Source organism: Meles meles, chromosome 20 (genome assembly GCF_922984935.1).
Source record: "Meles meles chromosome 20, mMelMel3.1 paternal haplotype, whole genome shotgun sequence".
In the NCBI taxonomy this organism is placed as follows: Eukaryota; Metazoa; Chordata; class Mammalia; order Carnivora; family Mustelidae; genus Meles; species Meles meles.
In genome coordinates this window covers 61036429-61055627 of record NC_060085.1, presented here as the reverse complement: position 1 = coordinate 61055627, position 19199 = coordinate 61036429, and the positions used below count along the sequence as shown (strand labels likewise).

At 40.6% G+C, this 19199-nt stretch overlaps 1 protein-coding gene across 7 annotated transcripts in view; it reads right to left on the bottom strand.

Annotated features, from left to right (window-relative positions):
• Positions 1-1486: 1486 nt before the first annotated feature.
• ZNF35 (zinc finger protein 35) overlaps positions 1487-19199 on the bottom strand; it is a 42591-nt gene continuing 24878 nt past the window's right edge. The window contains exons 1-4 of one of the 7 annotated variants that reach the window (XM_045990050.1): positions 18495-19108; positions 15994-16312; positions 14867-15011; positions 1487-9507 (exon numbers count right to left, since the gene is read on the bottom strand). In XM_045990050.1, the coding sequence (XP_045846006.1) occupies positions 8261-9507; positions 14867-15011; positions 15994-16185 (1584 nt within the window). In that variant the 5' untranslated portion in view covers positions 16186-16312; positions 18495-19108 and the 3' untranslated portion in view covers positions 1487-8260. The other 6 variants (XM_045990049.1, XM_045990053.1, XM_045990052.1 and 3 more) reach the window with 6 other exon arrangements.

The following is a 19199-nucleotide window of genomic DNA, read 5'->3' as shown; positions in this document are numbered from 1 at the left end:
CTAAAGAGCATGAACAAGCAAATGACAGAAAAAAGACACAAGACTTTGTAAACACCTGACACAATATCCAGTTTCACTCATAACTGAACACAAAATAAAACACGAGAGAAGTTTTTACTTGTCAGACCAGAAAACAATAGTTTTAGAGAAGACTCATGGAAATGGGAATTTTTACGCACATACTGGGAAATGCATTTGCAATTTCAATCAAAATACCAGAAATAACTACCCTTTATCAACTTACCCTGCAAAGTCACACACACAAGACAGTGTGCCAGACTATTCAGCACGGCATTGTTTGTAAAACAAAAAATAGAAAAGAACCTATGTGCTCTACCAACAGGATCCACTACATGAATCGTGGTACATCCATACAATTCACTATCACATAGCAAAGAAAAAAGAAAGAATGACATAGATCTTGTAGGCTAATATAGAACCATCTCTAAGACACACTAAATTAAAAACAAAACAAAACAAGGTGTAGACAGTGCATATCCTAAGCTCCACTTTATGAGTGTGTTTAAAGGGAGATACATAAGACTGTAAATGCAAGGACTCTCTCTGGAAGATCAAGAAATTTCCAACAGTTATTTCCAGAGTATTCCTAACCTGGAGTGCTCTAGATTAGGAGGAAGATTTACTCTCTGTTGTTTCCTTTTGTAAATTTTGATGAGAAGGGTCTTTGGAGGGACACTGAGAAATTAGCCTGGGAGAAATGGGCAAAGACTTTGGCCCAGAGTTATTCTAACATTGACTGTGAACAACACTCTTGAAAGTAGGGATTATAAAAGAACTTCCCTCCTCAAGTGAGGACTAAATCAGATAAAGAATATTTGGCATTTAGCCTCCCACACAGAAATCCCTCAATAATGGGGTGGTTACAACCTTGCTACTAGGACTTAAGTTGCTTCTCCCAAACTCCTGCCCTACAGGGGCAACTTACCCCTTGCAGGGTAAGTTGATAAAGAGTAGTTATTTTTGGTATTTTGATTGAAATTGCAAATGCATTTCCCACTGTGAACAAAGGGTGGCCCCAGAGAGTCACAAGGAAGCCAGGGCTTCTCAGGCCTGGGCCAGGACTCATGGGTCCCAAGTCATGTTTCACCAGAGTTTGAAGGCTGATTTCCGGCTTGGGGATTTGCTGCTTGATCTTTCAAGCCTCTAAAGCCACTCATTCCATCTGTGCCTTTTATTCTGGCCCCAACACCGCCTGAGTCAGAATCTCCCTTGTAGTCTGACAAAAGCTATCTGTATGGTCTCCAGGATTCTTTTCACCCCTCACCAGCCTAGCCTCCACACTCCAGCCACAACTATATGTCACAATCAGTGTGGTTATATATATTCCCTGACTGAACTCTGTCCACCATTAGGTCTTTGGTAACTGGTCTCTTTATTCCCCAGTTCCTTATTCTGCGGCTCTCAACTACCAAACTCCCTGAAATTTTCTCATCATTCTGTATGACCATGATCTTGCTTTTTTTTAAAATTAGCTTTTCTCCTCCTGATCATAAAAGTAATCGAGGTATATTGTAGAAAATACAGACAAAGCAGCAAAATTTAATCATTAACCATGCCATGTATTGCTGTCTTTAGTCTTTTCTATGCATGCATATTTAAGAAAACTGGGCTATCTGAACCCACCATTTAATTTTGTACTTAGCACTGTCCATTTAATATTGGGAATATTTTATATTACTAAATATCCTTTAAATTATGATTTTAGTGGTTGCATAATATTCAAGCATATCATAATTTAATCATTCTCCTACCACTAATCACTTGGGTTGCTTTCTTCTTCTTCTTCTTCAAACAGTAACACTGGTAAAATATTCATTTTTAGGATAGCTAGGTGGTAGTACTATATCTAAGCATATCAACATTTTTTAAAATGTTTTAACTTCCCCTAAAATGATAATGAATTATAATGACTTAAAATGTATAAATAATAATGTGATGAGAACAAATCTCTATAGGATGGAAAAATGCACTGACATACCCTGCCAAATCCCAAAGCAACTTGGCATTTGGAAACCCCAGATATATTAAGGGTGGGAGGGAAAAGTGAGGCCAAAAATAAGGGCATTATCCAAAAGTCTATAATAACACTTGATTTTCTTCTCTCCCACTCCTTGAGAAGCATTATGTCATCCAAACCCCAGATAAAAACAGCAGAGGATTTCCGGCTAAAGAAGCCTATGAGCCCCACACAAAATATCTCAGCATTCTGGCATTGGAGGTTTCCAGGGAGTTTGCACCCTACCAAGTACTCTAGAAGGATACCTCTTAACTGAGTAAATCCCACTCCCACAGAGATCTCAATTGGACTTTTGATACATACGCAGAGATTTATTTGTATCTGTCAGTAAGAATCACAAAATATTCAAGGAGAATCTCCAATGAGAGTAAACAAAGAGAAAAAAAAAAAAGGACCCAGGGGCAAGGGCATGAAGGGGTGAGATATCAGGTGACAGAGAAACCTTTAAGAAAAGGTGTCTCTAAAATGAGAATAGTATACTATAAAAAGGTAACAAATGGGGGAGGGGGAGGCTTTTTAGAAATTATTGCCAAAATCAGAAATTCACTAAACAGGTTGAAAAACAATGAAGGTATTCTCCCTGAAAATAGCACAAAACAAGGACATGGTAATAACACAGAAAACAGTTGAGGATCAATCCACAAGCTTCAACATTTGATTGACAGGAATTCCAGAAAGAGTAAAAACAGAAAAAAAAAAATATGGAAGGGGGAATTATCACATAACACAAGAAAATTTCCAAGAATAAAAGTAACTTGAGTCACTAGATTGAAAAATTCCACTGAGTATACTGGGGAATCGAGTGCACCAAGAATAAAGAGGTGATTTTAAAAGCTTCCAGGCATGGGGGTTTGGGAACAGATCTCAGTAATGCAAGTAGTATTTACTGTAAAAGAAATAAGAATGAGACTGGAGGGACTCAGTTGGTTACGTGGCTACCTTCAGCTCAGGTCATGAGTCCAGAGTCCTGGGATCAAGTCCCACATCAGGCTCCTTATTCAGCTGGGAGCGTGCTTCTTCTCCCTCTGCCTGCTGCTCCCCATTTGTGCTCTGACAAATAAATATATAAAATTTTTAAAAAATCAGATTGGAACCAGGCATCTACAAGTTCTGGGGAAATTTTTCAAGGTAAAATTTCAGAGCCAAAGTACCAATCACGATTGAGGACAGAGAAAGATGTTTTTTGATATATAAGTCCTCAATAATTTTGTCTTTCATATACTCTTTCTTGGCAAGTGACTTGAAGGTGTACTGCAGTGAAATTATGGAGTTAATGAAAAAAGAGAAACATGTACAATTCAGGACACAATGAAGTTCCATATAACAATGAAACAGTGGGCAGGAAAACGTCAAGGACAGAACACCACAGGAAGCTAGAGATCTCTTGAAGAGAAAAAAGAGGACTCAACAGAGTATCTAATTGAATGGAGAATCTGAAAATCACTCAGAGTATGCTAAAAGCCATCAGTACAAGGGGAAAAGAAAGACAACTAAAAACTACAGTAAAAACAAAATGCAGTGTGTGTGTGTGTGTGTGTGTATGTGTGTGTGTAGTCATAGCAAGCTACTTAGATCTGCAATATTTATATGGTCATAATAACATCCATGCTGTTTATTTTCAATTTTTAGAACAAGTCAATAAACAAAGCATAAAGGACTAACTATGGTTACAGAATAGAGTTCAAGAATCAGACTTGACATTGTCAGAGGCAGAGAGGTGGAAAGGGAAGAAGAAAGAAATGGCAGGGTATAGCCCACATCTTAAAATACAGATTTAAAATACTGTTTATAGTTAATACAGTAAAACCAAATATGGAAATATAATAATTTATTCTTTTCCTGATTATAAAATTCTTGTTCCTTATAGAAAATGTGGAAATTACTTAAAAAATGACTTATAATTCTATAATGTATAGGACTGGGTTTGAGCCTAAGTTCTGCAGTTTACCATCTATCTGTATGGCTGTGAATGTCTTTTAACCACTTACATTTTCTTATATTTCCTTCAAATAACTTATCTACTATGTTTTAACAGTATAGTGTATATGAAACATTATATGAGAACTGTACTATATATACAACTATTAATACATTTTTTTCACTTTAAAGCATAAAGTAGATACATACCATATGCTCTTCCATACTTCTAAAGATATACTTGCTAAATGGCAGTCAGAGGGCTCCCAAAGATGAGATTGGAATCAAATCTTAAAAAGAAATCTAAAGCTAGGCTCAGTAGACAGGGGGGTGGATAAGAGGTGGTGGTAATAAGCACCGGGAACAGTGTGATCAAAGGCACAGAGAAAAGCAAGCCCATGCCTCCAGTCTACAGTAAAAAGTACATGGAAAGTGGAAAGATAAGGTTGGAAAGAAACTGTGAAGACCTTAGTAAATCATGTCACAGGGTCCAGAGAGGCTTCCTGTGAAACATCAAAAGGATCTGGTAGGCCTTGTTTGCCTGTGGACTCCAGGAACAAGCACCATGCTTGCCACAGAGTGAACAGTACTGTTGTAGCAAAAGAATGATACACAGGAAGTCAGAAATACGTCCTGGATTTCCAGTTTGGGTGCGGGATAATGCTGTAATTTTCTTAAGGAGGGAATCCAGGAAAAGCAAGATATGTAAGGTTGTTTGGGGGCAACATTCAGAGCTTCTAGACCTCATTTTTTTTTTTTTTAATGCCACTGGCAATTATGTAGTACATCCCCAGGTGTGACTTTAGGCCCTAGAGGATTCAAGAACTGGCCTCAGTGAAACTATATGCTCCCACAAATGAGCAAAAAACTGAATGTGCTATCTGCATTTCTTTGGAAGAGCTTTACAACTTCCATTAGATCCTCAAAGGGGCTGTGAGCCCAGAAAGATTGAGAACACTGGATGGAGGAGCAAGCCAAGTGACAGATGTGAAAGGACACCAAACTGCCTAGGCAAGGGAGGGAAGGGACCCAGAACATAGATTAGCTTTGCCCAAAAACTTCGTCCTGAGTTTGGAGGAATCCACAGGCAATTGAGGAGTGTGAGTGTATGTGTCAATGATGATCCTCTCCCATGCCCCCCAAAGTACAAGATTTTATTATCACTTTCACATCACTGTGCTCCCCTTAATACATAACTGTTGCACCCACTTGAGACTTCTTGGCTCTACTCTTAATACCCATCAGTTTTCCTGGCTCTGATAGCTCTTGGCAACTTAAGAAACAGGACTTGAGTTCCCACTCGCTTCTAGAAATAACAGCCAAGGGAGAAAGGAGTTGACCTCTAAGAAAGGGAAAACCTAAGCCAACAGTGACAACTAAGAGTAGTCACTTCTCATCTACCCAAAACCATACCAAAAAAGGAGGGCAGTAATTTATTTTGAGGGCTAAAAATAACTTGGAAGTAAGATTTGTTAAGCTGAGTAAGGATCTGGCCTGGTAATCCACTAGGCTCACATGATTTGTGTAGGATTGGAGGTCCTGAACCTGGGTACAGGTTTGTGGAAATAAAGACCCAGAGATGAAATACAGTAGAAATGTAAAAAGTAATTTTGTTGAATGGGGAATATGAAGGTATGTTGTGTAAAACTTGGGTTTGCTCATATATACATTTGGTATATTCACCTAAAATACAAATAAAGTTAGGGCACACAATCCTTACAGCCAAGGTACAGGACATCCAATGTAGCCAAGGTTGTTAGCATCCTGTTTTGCTGAAACCACACAAAGCACTCTGCACATCTACATCTTTATACTAGAGCTTCCCCACTCCACCTTTGATCACATGTATTTTTGGCCTGCAGAATTTATTTGACTGAAGTGTCCCTTATCTTGGATAAACACCACTGGGTTCCCCTCCAGAATTTGGGGGGGGGGGGGACTTGACCCTGAGAATGAAAAAAAAAAATTAAGTACACTAGGTGATTCTAACATGCAGCCAAGTGAATACCACTGTTACACTACAAAGCTGGGTCAGTGATGCCCAAATCTAGCTTTACATCACAATCACCTGCATGGCCTTTTTGAACTGCCTATGAACAGTCTTTAGCCAGGAAATCACAAACATCCACGACAAGCATTCAAATAGGAGGATGAACACACAATGTGAAACTAAAACAATTTAACTGTCCTAAGGATCCTAACCTGGTTGGTATCTTTCAGGAAAGTGCACTTTTGATCTTTTGACAGGTCCATGTCACAGATTTATTCCCAATCTTCAGACCTGCTCTCCCTCTCTTCTGGGCTTCCTAATCCTGCAGGGGGTAAAAAAAAACCCAAGCTTGTTCCTCCGCAGATACATGGTATTATCTTTGGATCTCTCCACTCCCAGGTGGGGGACAGGAACAGTTACTTTCAAGGTCAGTGAGTGCATGAGCCTTTTTGATTCTCACTTTTGAATGCTATTAATTTCTTATAATTTTCTGTATGATTTTAGAGTGCAAACTAGGAAAAGGTGGTGCACATGCTTGAATGAAAGACCATGGTTGAAAGGGAGAAAGAGGAAATAAGCTTTCTTGTTTATGCCTTCTGTACACAAAAGTGCTCTGTAAAATATAAAACAAATGCACCAGCAAGACTCCCAATGGTAGGACTTCTACATGAGAGTTGCACCAGAAAGCTTATCACCAGGTAGGGCATTTTTATATGCTCTTGCTTGCCCAGCAGGGTGAAGAGACAGACCCAGAACTTGGGAAGACTCATATTCCAGTCTCAGATTTGCTCCTTACTAGTCACACTGCCTAAGGCACTTCCGAAAACCTGTCACCTCAGCTCCCTCACCTGAAAGAGACCACATATCTCTTTCTCAGGCTCTCAACAGATCTGAGTGGGGATTACAGGTGGTTAGACACAGCACAACAGAACAGAGAACCCGGATTTAAATCCTGGATTTGAACGTAGGCTGTTCTTTGTTGTTTGACCACTTTCAGCTAAATGGGGCAAACACTTCTTTCAGTGTTCTAAGGATTAAAGTAAGGATCTATGTGAAAGCATAAGGGAAGAATTGGGGGATTTTGATTCTATACATGAAGGTGTATAAACAAAATTAAGTTCTATATTAAAGACAAGGCAATATTATATAGCTCTACCTATTGCATAGTTTTATAAATCATTTTTTCCAGGAATAAAGGCTCAATGGTAACAAAAGTTTATCTTACCTTAGCCAGTTTCTTCATCTTTCTAAGTTTTCACATTCCAATACCTTTGAACTTCTCAAAAAAGTAAAGACCTTAGGAGTCCCACTCTGCCTCCTCCCTCTTCCTCTATTTCCCTCTTTGGTCCTCTCAAAATTAGAAGAACTCCACTATAGCTTCTGAAGACCAGCCAAAAAGTGAGAATGACACCCAAACTGAGACCCCTGGCCAGGCCTGAGCAGAACCAGCATAGGTAACAGGGGCATGGCTCTCTGCAAGCTTTATTCTTTGACTCCTATATCTGGGAAGGGGACTATTAGAGGCACCTCACTATGATGGAGTGCAGTGAAGTCAGGGTCACTTGGAGAGTTGTTGATGTTAGCAAATGAATACCGCCTGGCCCTATCTGTGGCCCCGTGCTTTGTCGCCATCCATCCTCAAATGCTCGGCCACACAGACGGCAGAATGGAAGACTCATGAGATGTCCCTAGAGCTTTACCATAATAAGGTTCATGAGGTCTACACAATTAAGAGAAACAGCTACTTCCTACTTCTATCCATTTTAGGAGCAACAGATAGTTAATGTTTTGGTTCTTTCTTTTAATGTTTAAATTGCCTAAGGAATGGAAAGCTTGTAAATGTTCACAGGTGAGTTGTTGGTGACTTGCTACCCCATGCAGTCTTAACTAATCATTGCTTCCTAACCCAAAATACTAGAATACAAGATTCAAAGTTCAGAATCCCACCACGCAGCCCTATAGCAATAACCCGCCTGTTGCTCAAGAAACTAAAAGTTTTAAAAAACAAGATTAAGTTAAAATACCTTTCCATAAATAGGATCTTTATCACTTAGGTTTGTATGACCCATTTCTAAGAAAGCCACGTTCCGTTTCAAACATGACCATTGCTGGTACAGTTAAAAAGAGTCCTTGCCTTTAGGTGCTTAGCTTCCATGTTTTTTAAGTCCGCCTCCAGAATGCTTCTGTGAGACATTCTTGAAAACTGTTACTTTTAAGAACATGGTAGGTCTCATTTTTACAGAGGAACAAAGCAGCAGACGTGCCCAATTAGGGTGTAGTGGATTATGATCAATGCCTGGAGTAACAAGTACTTATTACTCAACAAGATGGGTTCTGTGGTGTCGCATGAGGTGTGAGTTAGAAATGAAAGCTGCACCACACTTGGCACACTCATAGGGCTTCTCCCCAGTGTGGGTTCTCTGGTGTACAGTGAGGCTTGACCTCTGCCGGAAGGCCTTGCCACACTCATTGCATGTGTAAGGTTTTTCCCCATTATGAATTCTCTGATGAATAAGCAGGTATGAGCTACACGTGAAGGCCTTCCCACACTCATTACACACATAGGGAAGATCTCCACTGTGAATCCTCTGATGCACAATAAGGCAAGAGAGCTGACTGAAGGCTTTTCCACACTCACTGCAATCATAAGGTTTCTCCGCAGTGTGAATTCTCTGGTGCACAATAAGGTGTGAAAAACAACTAAAGGCTTTTCCACACTCTTTACACTCATATGGCTTTTCACCAGTATGGCTTCGTTGATGTACAATAAGATTTGCACTCTGGGTGAAGGCTTTGCCACAATCATTACAGGCAAAGGGCTTCTCCCCAGTGTGGATCCTCTGGTGGACAATGAGGTTTGAGCTCCGAGTAAATGTTTTCCCGCACTCATTACATTCATAGCATTTTTCTGTAATGTGAACTTTCTGGTGCCGAGCAAGTTGTGAGCTATAACTGAAGGCTTTTTCGCATTCACTGCACTTAAAGGTTTTTTCTAAGGAGTGGATTTTTTGATGTACGGTCAGATTTGAACTCTGAGTGAAGGCTTTCCCACATTTTGAACAAACATATGGTTTTTGTCCAGTGTGGATTCGCTGATGCACAACAAGGTTTGCACTCTGAATGAAGGCTTTCCCACACTCATGACATTCGAAGGGCTTCTCCCCTGTGTGGATTCGCTGATGCACTACGAGGTTTGCACTCTGACTAAAGCCTTTCCCACACACACTACAAGTAAAAGGTTTCTGTCCAGGCTGGCTCTTCTGATTTTTTAAAGAGCTACAACTAAGGCTGTATCTTTCCCCAGATTGCTGACATTTCTGATCTTCCTCTACTTTGAAGCTTTCAGGTACATGACAGTCCTTCACTGTCACTTGTCTGAAATCTTTCTTTTCCCTCTTAATTCTCTGCCTCTTTAACATGTTCCCTTTTTCACAGGCTTCTCCTAACTCAGGTCCTTGAGGATTAACTTTCTGGATTCTTCCTGACTTTATGAATGGTTTTTCTGCTTCATCACATATCTCAGTTTTTGGAACCAATAACTGTGGGTTCTTGGTTTCAGCACCTGAAACAATAAATAGAAAGTACAAATGTCAGCTGACATTCTGGCCAAGAAAAAGAACATCATCATCAAGTGATTAAGTATCAGGAAGTATGTGACTTCAGTGTACATAAAATGTCTTCATCAAAGGAAAGAATTCCCCCCACATCACTTCTGTCTCCCACACCCACAGCAGAATCCACTGATTCATGGTCTTTCCAGCACTTCCAGTAGACATCCAACCTACTGCCTCATGCCAGGAAAGCCATCTTCAGACAGCTCTCCTGATTGTATGATGAAGGATCTTACAAGTAAGACCAGTTATGAAGGACACCAATTTCTACCCAGGCTTGCTTCCTTACCTTAGCCACTTAGTGTGGATTTGCTTACAACCAACCAGTTAATTAGGGACATTCCATCCCTGGAAATGAAGATCTATGCAACCTAGACTTTTGTGTATGAGGAAGGTGGATATCAAAGAAAGAATAAGAATGGACACAAAGGGTCACACTGCATGTCAAAAGGACCAGAACAGCTAAGAGACCTAAAACATTGAAAGGCCATGCAGCACAGAGGTTAAGAATGGGGATTGTGGGGTGCCTGCGTGGCTCAGTTGGTTAAGCAACTGCCTTCAGCTCAGGTCATGAACCCAGGGTTCTGGAATCGAGTCCCGCACCAGGCTCCCAACTCCATAGAGAGGCTGTTTCTCCCTCTGACCTTCTCCCCTCTCATGCTCTCTCTCACTACCTCTCTCTCAAATAAATAAAATCTTAAAAAAAAAAAAAAAAAAACATGGATTGTGGACCAGACTGCTTGGTTTCAAATACCTGCTCTGCCACTTACCAGCTGCATGACTTTGGGTTAGTAATTTAACTTCTCTGTGCCCATTTCCTCATCTCCAAAAGTAGGGACAATATCTATCCCATAAACCCTGAAAACATTAACTGAGTTAGTCTATAGCAATGCCTGAGAATAGCCTTGGAGCATAGAATGTGGCTCTGTGAGGGTCTGCAATGACTTTGAGCTGTGCTGTGGGTCCATATGTCAGGGCCCAGGAGCAAAGATGAACCTTAGGGCATAGGAGTTGTTATGGTGATAGATGGCAACCCTAGAAGGGACTAAAGAATGTGAACAGAGTAAACAGCTGAACCCTTGCGTTGAGCTAACAGCTTCACTTTGTGTCAAGGAAAGCTAATCTTCCTGAGTTAAGTTTGAGACATTATACAGCCTGCTCCATTATGCCAATATCATGAAAACACCAAAACATCCTAAGTTTTAAAACTCTTGACCAGTGTCTGACTGTTCTATGTTGCCTCAGAACCCTAATGGTGTCAGAAAAGGGGGCCTGCAGTCAGTAACATCATAATTCTTTACATTTGTCTCCTCTCTACCCCTACTACCCTTGATCTAAGAATGTGCACCCATGGAGCCTAGTGTTGGAAGAATGAACCTTTCACAGTATTTGAATTATACCAAGCTCAAGAACACTACCCAGATAAGAAGAAACAAGGGTGAGGAGCAGTGGGAGCAAGCCTCCAGAGGGATGTTCCTAATGGTGTCAGCTTAAAAGTAAGCAGGAAAGCTGTGAGCTGCAGGTCATGCAGCAGCTGTACAGGCTAGAATCTAGCATCTACAAAACATCCCACCAGCACAGACCAGGCAATTCTCCAACCTAGGAGATGAGTGAGAGGGATGTCGGGATACAAAGCATCAAGGGTAGGCAGGGAAAGAGCCCACTATGCTTGGTTATGACAACAGTTACACAACACTCCCATCACAATCATTCAGATAAAGATGGGTGATGCTGGAAAAAGGCAGTACCTGAGGGCTGCATATAGCAGAGCACTGAATGTGCCAACAACAAATACCAAAATGCTACTCTTTTTCCAGTTATTTCTATTCCTACTCTTCTCGTATCTTTCTCACATCTATTCTATTTTTCTCCCTATAGTTTAACTGCCCTTACCTCATTTTTTTCTTTATTTTTTTAACTGAAGTATAATTAACATACAGTCTTATGTTAGTTTCAAGTGTACAACATATTAATTCAACAATTCCATACATACATTCCATGCTCACCACCCTAAGTATAGTCACCGTCTGTCTCCGTATCTTCTTTCTTACTTTTTTCCCCACTATCTCTTTCCCCTGTTTTTTTTTTTTTAAAGATTTTATTTATTTATTTGACAGAGAGAGATCACAAGTAGGCAGAGAGGCAGGCAGAGAGAGAATGAGAGGGAAGCAGGCTCCTCGTGGAGCAGAGAGCCCGATGCAGGACTCGATCCCAGGACCTCGAGATCATGACCTGAGCAGAAGGCAGCGGCTTAAACCACTGAGCCACCCAGGCGCCCCTCCCCTACTGCCTCTTCATTTCTCCTCTCTTGGTTTTTATTTTAAAAATTAGTGTGTGTGAAATATTCTGATTTTTTCCTTGTAATGGTTTCATGTGTCTTCTGTTTTTCCTTTGCTCATTACTTTCTTCTCTTTTATGTTCTCTTCTTTTTCCCATACATCTCACCTCATTTTTCTCGTTTCTAAGATCTCGCCCCTGCTCTTTTCCATTTCCTTCTTCTTTCCTTTAGCCCCACATCACTACTTAACCCATCCCCCATCAAGCTTCTCTCCAACAAGAGCAAAGTCCAAGAATTCTTCAGTCAATGACCTCAGTTCCATCCCCTGACCTCATTCCTACCCTTTTTACCATGAGATTGAGAACACTAGAAAGACATGAAAGAGAAGACTGGTGGGAATTATGGACCAATTAGAACCAATAACAGAAACAATTCCTTTTATTTGCATCATGCTCTCTGTCAAAATTAATACAGAAGCAGGTACAACTGTGGCCTACAAAGGTCTCCATGTAGTGGTTATTTAACAGTTGCATCACAGGGATGAAGAGCTAGGATCCTGGACAATGCCTAGGGTATAAGAAAAGGAAAGAAGGCTCATTCTGTGTACTCAAGCTCAAATCCCCTTGGGTTATTAATTAGCCAATAGTGTAGAATCTATACCTTTCACTTATTTGAGATGGCATTTTTCCTTTTTTGGATCTTGAAGGATTATTGTAACCCTACTAAAGAAATAAACTAAAATGTACTTATAATCAACTAGAGGATAGGCAAAGTAATAACTTTTGAAATCAATTCTTTCCTTTCATTTTTTTAAAAAGAGATCTGAAATGTCATACAAGTCTGCCATCTTACCTGATGAATGTATTATACAATAGGAAAGGTAATTTAATAAACTAAATTTGTAAGTCATTAATTAGATTTACAAAAGCCATGTGTTTATCAAGATTTTATACATAAGATTAGAAAGTCTGCCTACTTAGGTGTTTGAAAAGTTTTAAAGAATTGTATATTAAATTTGAAACTTAATACATTTTAAATATTTTTGAGAATGAAAATGAGGAAATTTTTATATAAAGAAATTGATATGTAGGTAGAACAAAACGCTTTAAAAAAGTTTAAAAAAACTGTAAAACCTGAGGTTAATGAACATGAATCAAAGAAAAAGTACAAATATTCTTTTTTATAAAAATTTTTCTAGATATATAAGTAGAATAAAAATAAATTATGTTTAAATGTTAAAAACTTGGTTTTAAATGCAAAACTTTAATAAGTTCAACAGTAATTAATACATAGGAAACTGCAGATAAAACTCTCAAATGTTAACTACCAGTAACACATCAAAATTTCCAAAACGTATCCACGTGTATTACACATTTTATCATCAAGATGAAACTAATTCTCCTTCACCTGTGTGGGAGCTTTAAAAAAAAAAAAAGGACAAGACTGTTTTATTCACTCTTATTCACCTATCACACTACCCTTATTGACCTATCGTACTTCTATCACTTACATCACTTATCACTATATCACTTATATCACATTTACCTTATTCACCTATCACACTACCCAGCACATAGCAAGCAGGCCCCTGGAAAATCCCGTTTTACTGAATGGCAGAACAGGAAATGGAGGTCAAGAGAGAAAGGACTTGTTCAAGTTCACAGAATTATCAAACACAGGGCAGCAACTGCACTCAGAACTTTCTCTTAGTTCCTAGAGCTCTTGTCACTGCTGTTACCTGCTGCTATGCAAGCAGCTGGCAGCACACAGAAAGGTAAATTTTGGCTGGGAACCGGGTCTTGAGGTAGGAGGCAAAGAAGGAAAACAGTGACTGGGGGATGGGTGTCAGTGCTAGAGTTAACACAGTGAATGATCACCAAAGCAAGGAAACAGAAAAGAAGTGATAATACACAAAATGTACCAGAGAGAATGGAACAGAGAGCAGAAAGTAGGCAACAGAAGCTGCTGAAAGTTAGGTCGAATGATTAAAGAAGAGACAAGAAAATGAAAAATAATAATCCTAACCTTCTCCACAATACTGATTTATGAAAGTGGTCAGTCTGGGGCGACTGGGTGGCTCAGCGGGTTAAAACCTCTGCCTTCGGCTCAGGTCATCCCAGGGTCCTGGGATCGAGGCCCACGTCAGGCTCTCCTCTCGGCAGGGAGCCTGCTTCCTCCTCTCTCTCTCTGCCTGCCTCTCTGCCTACTTGGGATCTCTGTCTGTCAAATAAATAAAATCTTTTAAAAAAAAAAAAAAGAAAGAAAGAAAGTGGTCAGTCTGAGGAATGGGTTAGAGAGAGAGTGGGTTCAAAAATATTCAGGCGTAGCTCTGTACCAGGCAGATTTATTGAATGTGAGTCACAGAAGGGCCTTGGCAGTCATGCAGAGATTACTTCTACAACACAGGACCATGGGTACCATATTCTTGACCCACAGCTACACATCACTCCTCCACAGGTAAGCTGCTGCCATTGCCAGTCAGACACATCCTGAGACCTAGCTTAGAGAGAGAACCAGGTGATAAGCCAGCCATTTGTACCATCCATGAAGACCTAGCTTTGAACATCAGCATAGCTGACACACCTGCTCAAAATCCTCTGGAATCTGCATAAAGATTTATAAAAACTGAACATTTCCAGGACATTTGCTCAAAATCACCAAAAAACTGACAATTCCTATCTTAGCTAGCACCAACCAATGATAAACACAAAGCATATGAAGAGGATGTGTCTCCGTGTGTAAATAGATATAAAACTTGCTAATCAGTAAATGATATTAAAGGAGAATCTGGAGTCCAACTGTGTGTGTCCGATGTCTTAAGACTATGTGCAAAATAAGCCATCTCCTATGACAAATGCATACGCATCTTTTGGCATTCCTCTATCCAGCTCTCCCTGATAGTTCTGATACCTCAATACTCCATGCTTCTCAAGTTAGGAGACCAGTGTATACACTGTACACAGAACCAGTCTCCAAACAGATTTTTGAGAAACCCCAGTGGTCAGATTCTGAAGCCGGGGGCTGAACCTTACCTAGAGAGCTCACGATCTCATGAGTCTCCAGTATCTCACTCTTGGCCAGAGTCCCTGGTAATGAGTAGCTGCCAATGGCTGAGGTAGCAGGTACCTCCTGTGTTGCTTTCAGGATGACAGCCATGTCCCAGAACATGTTTGGACCCTAAAGACAAGAAAGCATAGGTCAGTTTATAAGGGGTTTGTCAGTGGGAGGTGATCTGATTAGTTCTGAAGATGAAACATAAGTACCTATTCCTAGAGACCATAAAAAACACATTTTTAAAGATTTTTAACTTGAAAACAAAAACAAACAAACGAACAAAAATGAAGGAAAATAAAGTCGGGGTCTTCTCTGATCCCTAGCATGAGTCAGAGAATCAAGCCTGCAATGTTCTTCTCTACCACTTTGATTTCACTGCATTGCCCACTCTTGCATCCAAAACTAGCTTGCTAGAGAGTACATGAAAAGAGCGTATAAGGAGATTTTCCAGGTTAGAGTTTTCTGAGGTCTAAAGATCAGAGAAGCAAGATTATGATCTTTGGAAAAGAGATTTCCAGCTGGGGTTGGTAAGTACACAGTACACAGTATACACTGTACACAGAACACAGTACAGTGTATAGCCTCGCTACATGAAATGCAACCCACAGATCGCCATCACCTGGGAATTTGTGAAAAGTACAGAATCTTAACCCAGACCTTCTGAATCAGAATCTGCACTTTAACAAGACCTCCTGGTGATTAAAATTTGAGATATTAAATCATATTAAATTTTAAGAAGCATAAGTTAGAGCTATCAGATTCTGACTGGAGTCACCTGAAGAGTTTTTAAAAAACACAGATGTCTGAGTCGCACAGCAATATTCTCATTTAATTGGAACCAAGTATGGCATGAGCATCACAATTTTATAAAAAGCTCCCCAATTAATTCTGTGTAGCTAGGTTTGAGAACCACTGGTTTACAGAAAGCACTAAATGTTCCATCAATCAGAAGAAATTGTTTCTATTATATTCCAAAGGCCTAAAGGTCAGAGACCTACTCAGGAAATAATACTCCAGATGTGGAAGCAGAGGGACATAGTCCCCTCTGAAACCACTTGAGGTCTTCAGGTCTCTCCTCCCACTCTCCTCCCAGACCACTATTTACCTTTTTCTCCTGTTCTGATATATCAAGTCCTGTCTGAGGACCTTCCCCAGAAGCCCAGATTTTTATGTTCTCAGAGTGTACTTGTTGGCTGGATGCCTGACCCACGAAGTTTTCTTCCTCTTCCTCCTCCTTTTTCACTGTCAATGAGCCCCAGGGAGCTAAGGCCATGGCCTCTCTTGGTTGTGCACTCATCTTCTTTGCTCAGGCCAGGAACTCTTATAGCTGGGGGCTGCCCAGCAGAGGTCAAGCCCCATCTAATCTTTAAGTTTCAAAAACTTCTTTCTGAATTTCTTCCCAGGGCCAAGATGAAGGCTGTCTACTGAAAAACCAGAAAACATTGTTACCATCAAGCAGAGGTTTGTCTGGATACCGTTAAGCCTATTGGCCAATTCACCAGTGTTTAGGCAGCAGCCACTACAGCAAGAGTCAGCTCTAGTCCTCCCTCATAGGATGGACAGAGTTCAACTACAAACATGTAATTTATTCCCACAGTAGTCACATTACAAACAGCTTTATATAAAGTTTGTTGATTTTTTCCTTATTATACAGTTAATGTATTTTTATTGTAAAACTTGAAAAATACAGGAAATGACTAAGAAAAAAATATCAGCCCTACTCCACCCTCAAAGAGCTAGAGCACTGAATCTAAGATATTTCTTTTAACAGAAAACCTTAAACCACTGGCAACTACGAATTATTCAACTTTTTGTTTTTAACTATGGGGATATATATTTTCACAATTATCACCATGGGTTTTTTTTTCTTTTTTCTTTTTTTTAAATACACAATAGTGGGGCGTCTGGGTGGCTCAGTGGGTTAAAGCCTCTGCCTTCGGCTCAGGTCGTGATCCCAGGGTCCTGGGATCGAGCCCCGCATCGGGCTCTCTGCTCCACAGGGAGCCTGCTTCCTCCTCTCTCTCTGCTTGCCTCTCTGCCTAGTTGTGATTTCTCCCTGTCAAATAAATAAAATAAATAAATAAAATAAATAAATACACAATAGCATAAACTAAAAAATCTCAAGAAAAAGACTGAGAGTCTAGACACCATTTAGGGGTGGTCATCTCTAGGTGACTGTGTTTATTTACAGATAGTTTGAGCTGCTTCTTGTTTGATGTTTACTTTTTCCATTTCTTCCAAATGCCTCATATTACTCTTAAGATTAAAAAAAAGAAGCTTTATATTATCATTCTTCATGGTTATTTTCAGTAGCTATACAATAACCTATAGTATTAATTCTCTTAATCTGCCATTCTCATCCAAAAAGGATCAAGAAATATGTGTAAGTAAATACATGCCCTACACACATACAAACTGTAGTTATCAGTCATCAATGTTTTCTCTCCGTTTCCATTCAGATAATGTATACCTTTACATACTGCTTATTTTCTCCCAGAGATTAGATCACACTCGTGCATTTTTCAGCATTTAAACTCAATTTCTATATTTCACATACTATTCCACAGTCCTATATAGATCTTTCAGTATAATTACATGCAGAACTACCTCATTCTGGCATAGGATTCTGAATTATAGCTATATTATCACTTAACCAACCTTATTTATGAGCCATTACTTTAGTAAAAGGAGTTTTGATTGTTTCCAGTTTATATTCTTAACAATGTTAAAATGTTTTCTGTGCAAACTTTTTTTCTTCTGCTGAATTATACCTTCAGGATAGAGGGGCTACTGGTTTAAGGATTTCACGGTTGATACTCAGTGCCAAATTGCTTTCTAAAAGGATCACACCAAACCGCACCACCAACACCCTTGTATCAGAGCCAAGCCGGCGGATCTTTGTTGTTTTTTGTTGTTTAATCGGTGAGTAAAACGAGCTTACTGTTTACTTTACAATGAAGAAATTAAATTTTTCTATTCCCCTTCAGTTTTATGGGTGGGGGGTGTGCCAAATTTTATTAAGTCCACTTTTGCTATTATTGAAGTGATCCCATACTTTCTCCTATGTCGACTTACTGGAAATTTACCGTACACACGGAATTTCTTACATAAGGCAATAATACTTTCACTCCTGGAACAACTCTCAATCCTGGAGGCTTATTCTTTCCATGACTAGTTAAATTCCACCAGGAATTTAGGAGGCCCTTCGCACTCGTCTCACCTGCCCACTTGGAGCGTCCTTATCCGACGGCCAACTAACTCCCATCGCCTCCACACGAGACCGCAGTCCCCTACCAAGGGCTTCCCTTTCAGTGTCCTTTCCCTACGTCCAGATGTGGCAACCCACCTCCTCCCAGCTTCACGCCTCAAACAGCCCCGTTTCCGTGGCGAGCCTGTCCCCTGGTGCTGTCCGGGTCCGGGTCCGGGTCCGGGTCCGCGTCCAGACCCCCAGCAGGCGGCAGCCGTGTTTCTAAAGCGGTGGGACGCGGAGCCGCCCGAGGGACAGACCACCCTCGGCCCCCGAAGGGAGGTCGCGGCAGTCCGCCCCCGGGATGGCCCCTCCCGCACCTGCGACGTCCGTGCCCACCCCCCGCCGACCCCACTGACCGTGTTCACGGAAGAGAGCCGGCCGGAGCTCGCGGGTTTTGTAGCAAAAGGCTGGCAGGATCGACGAGCTACGCCTGCCGGCGCGAGAACAATGACCGGACAGGAAGTGCCTCGAGCCGGGCTTCCGGCTTCCCAAGTCGCCAGGCCGGCCTCTCTAGGAATCTCGGAGGTGCTGTCTTCTCGGTGGGTGTCCAATACGGCCTCGGACCACCGATGGGAGCAAGTGTTTAGGAGGGTGCAGGTGTACTGTGACCCTGAGCTGCAGCGAAGGGTAAATCCCCTGACTCGGCAGTGCTTACGCGAGGCGCATACGCAGGAGCCTGAAGCCAGAAAGCATTTGCCTCTAGAAAGCTCTGATAGTTTTGCCTCAAATGTTTTATTTTGAAATACAAACGGTACAGAAAAAGTTGAAAGAATGGTACCATGAATACCTGTATCCTGCATCTGGACTCAACATGTGGCTACGTTTTTCTTCTCTCTCTTTATATATACTGAAAAATATTTTGCATGTTGTAAGCATCAAACCACTTCATTCCAAACACCAAAATGCATCCTTTAATAATAATATTCTCCAAACGTTATACCACCATTACATAATGGTAAGAAAATTAACAATTTCCTAATATCACCTAATATCCAATCATATTCAAATCTCCCCAACTATCCTAAAATATATATTTCATCATTTTGCTTTCAAATCGGTTT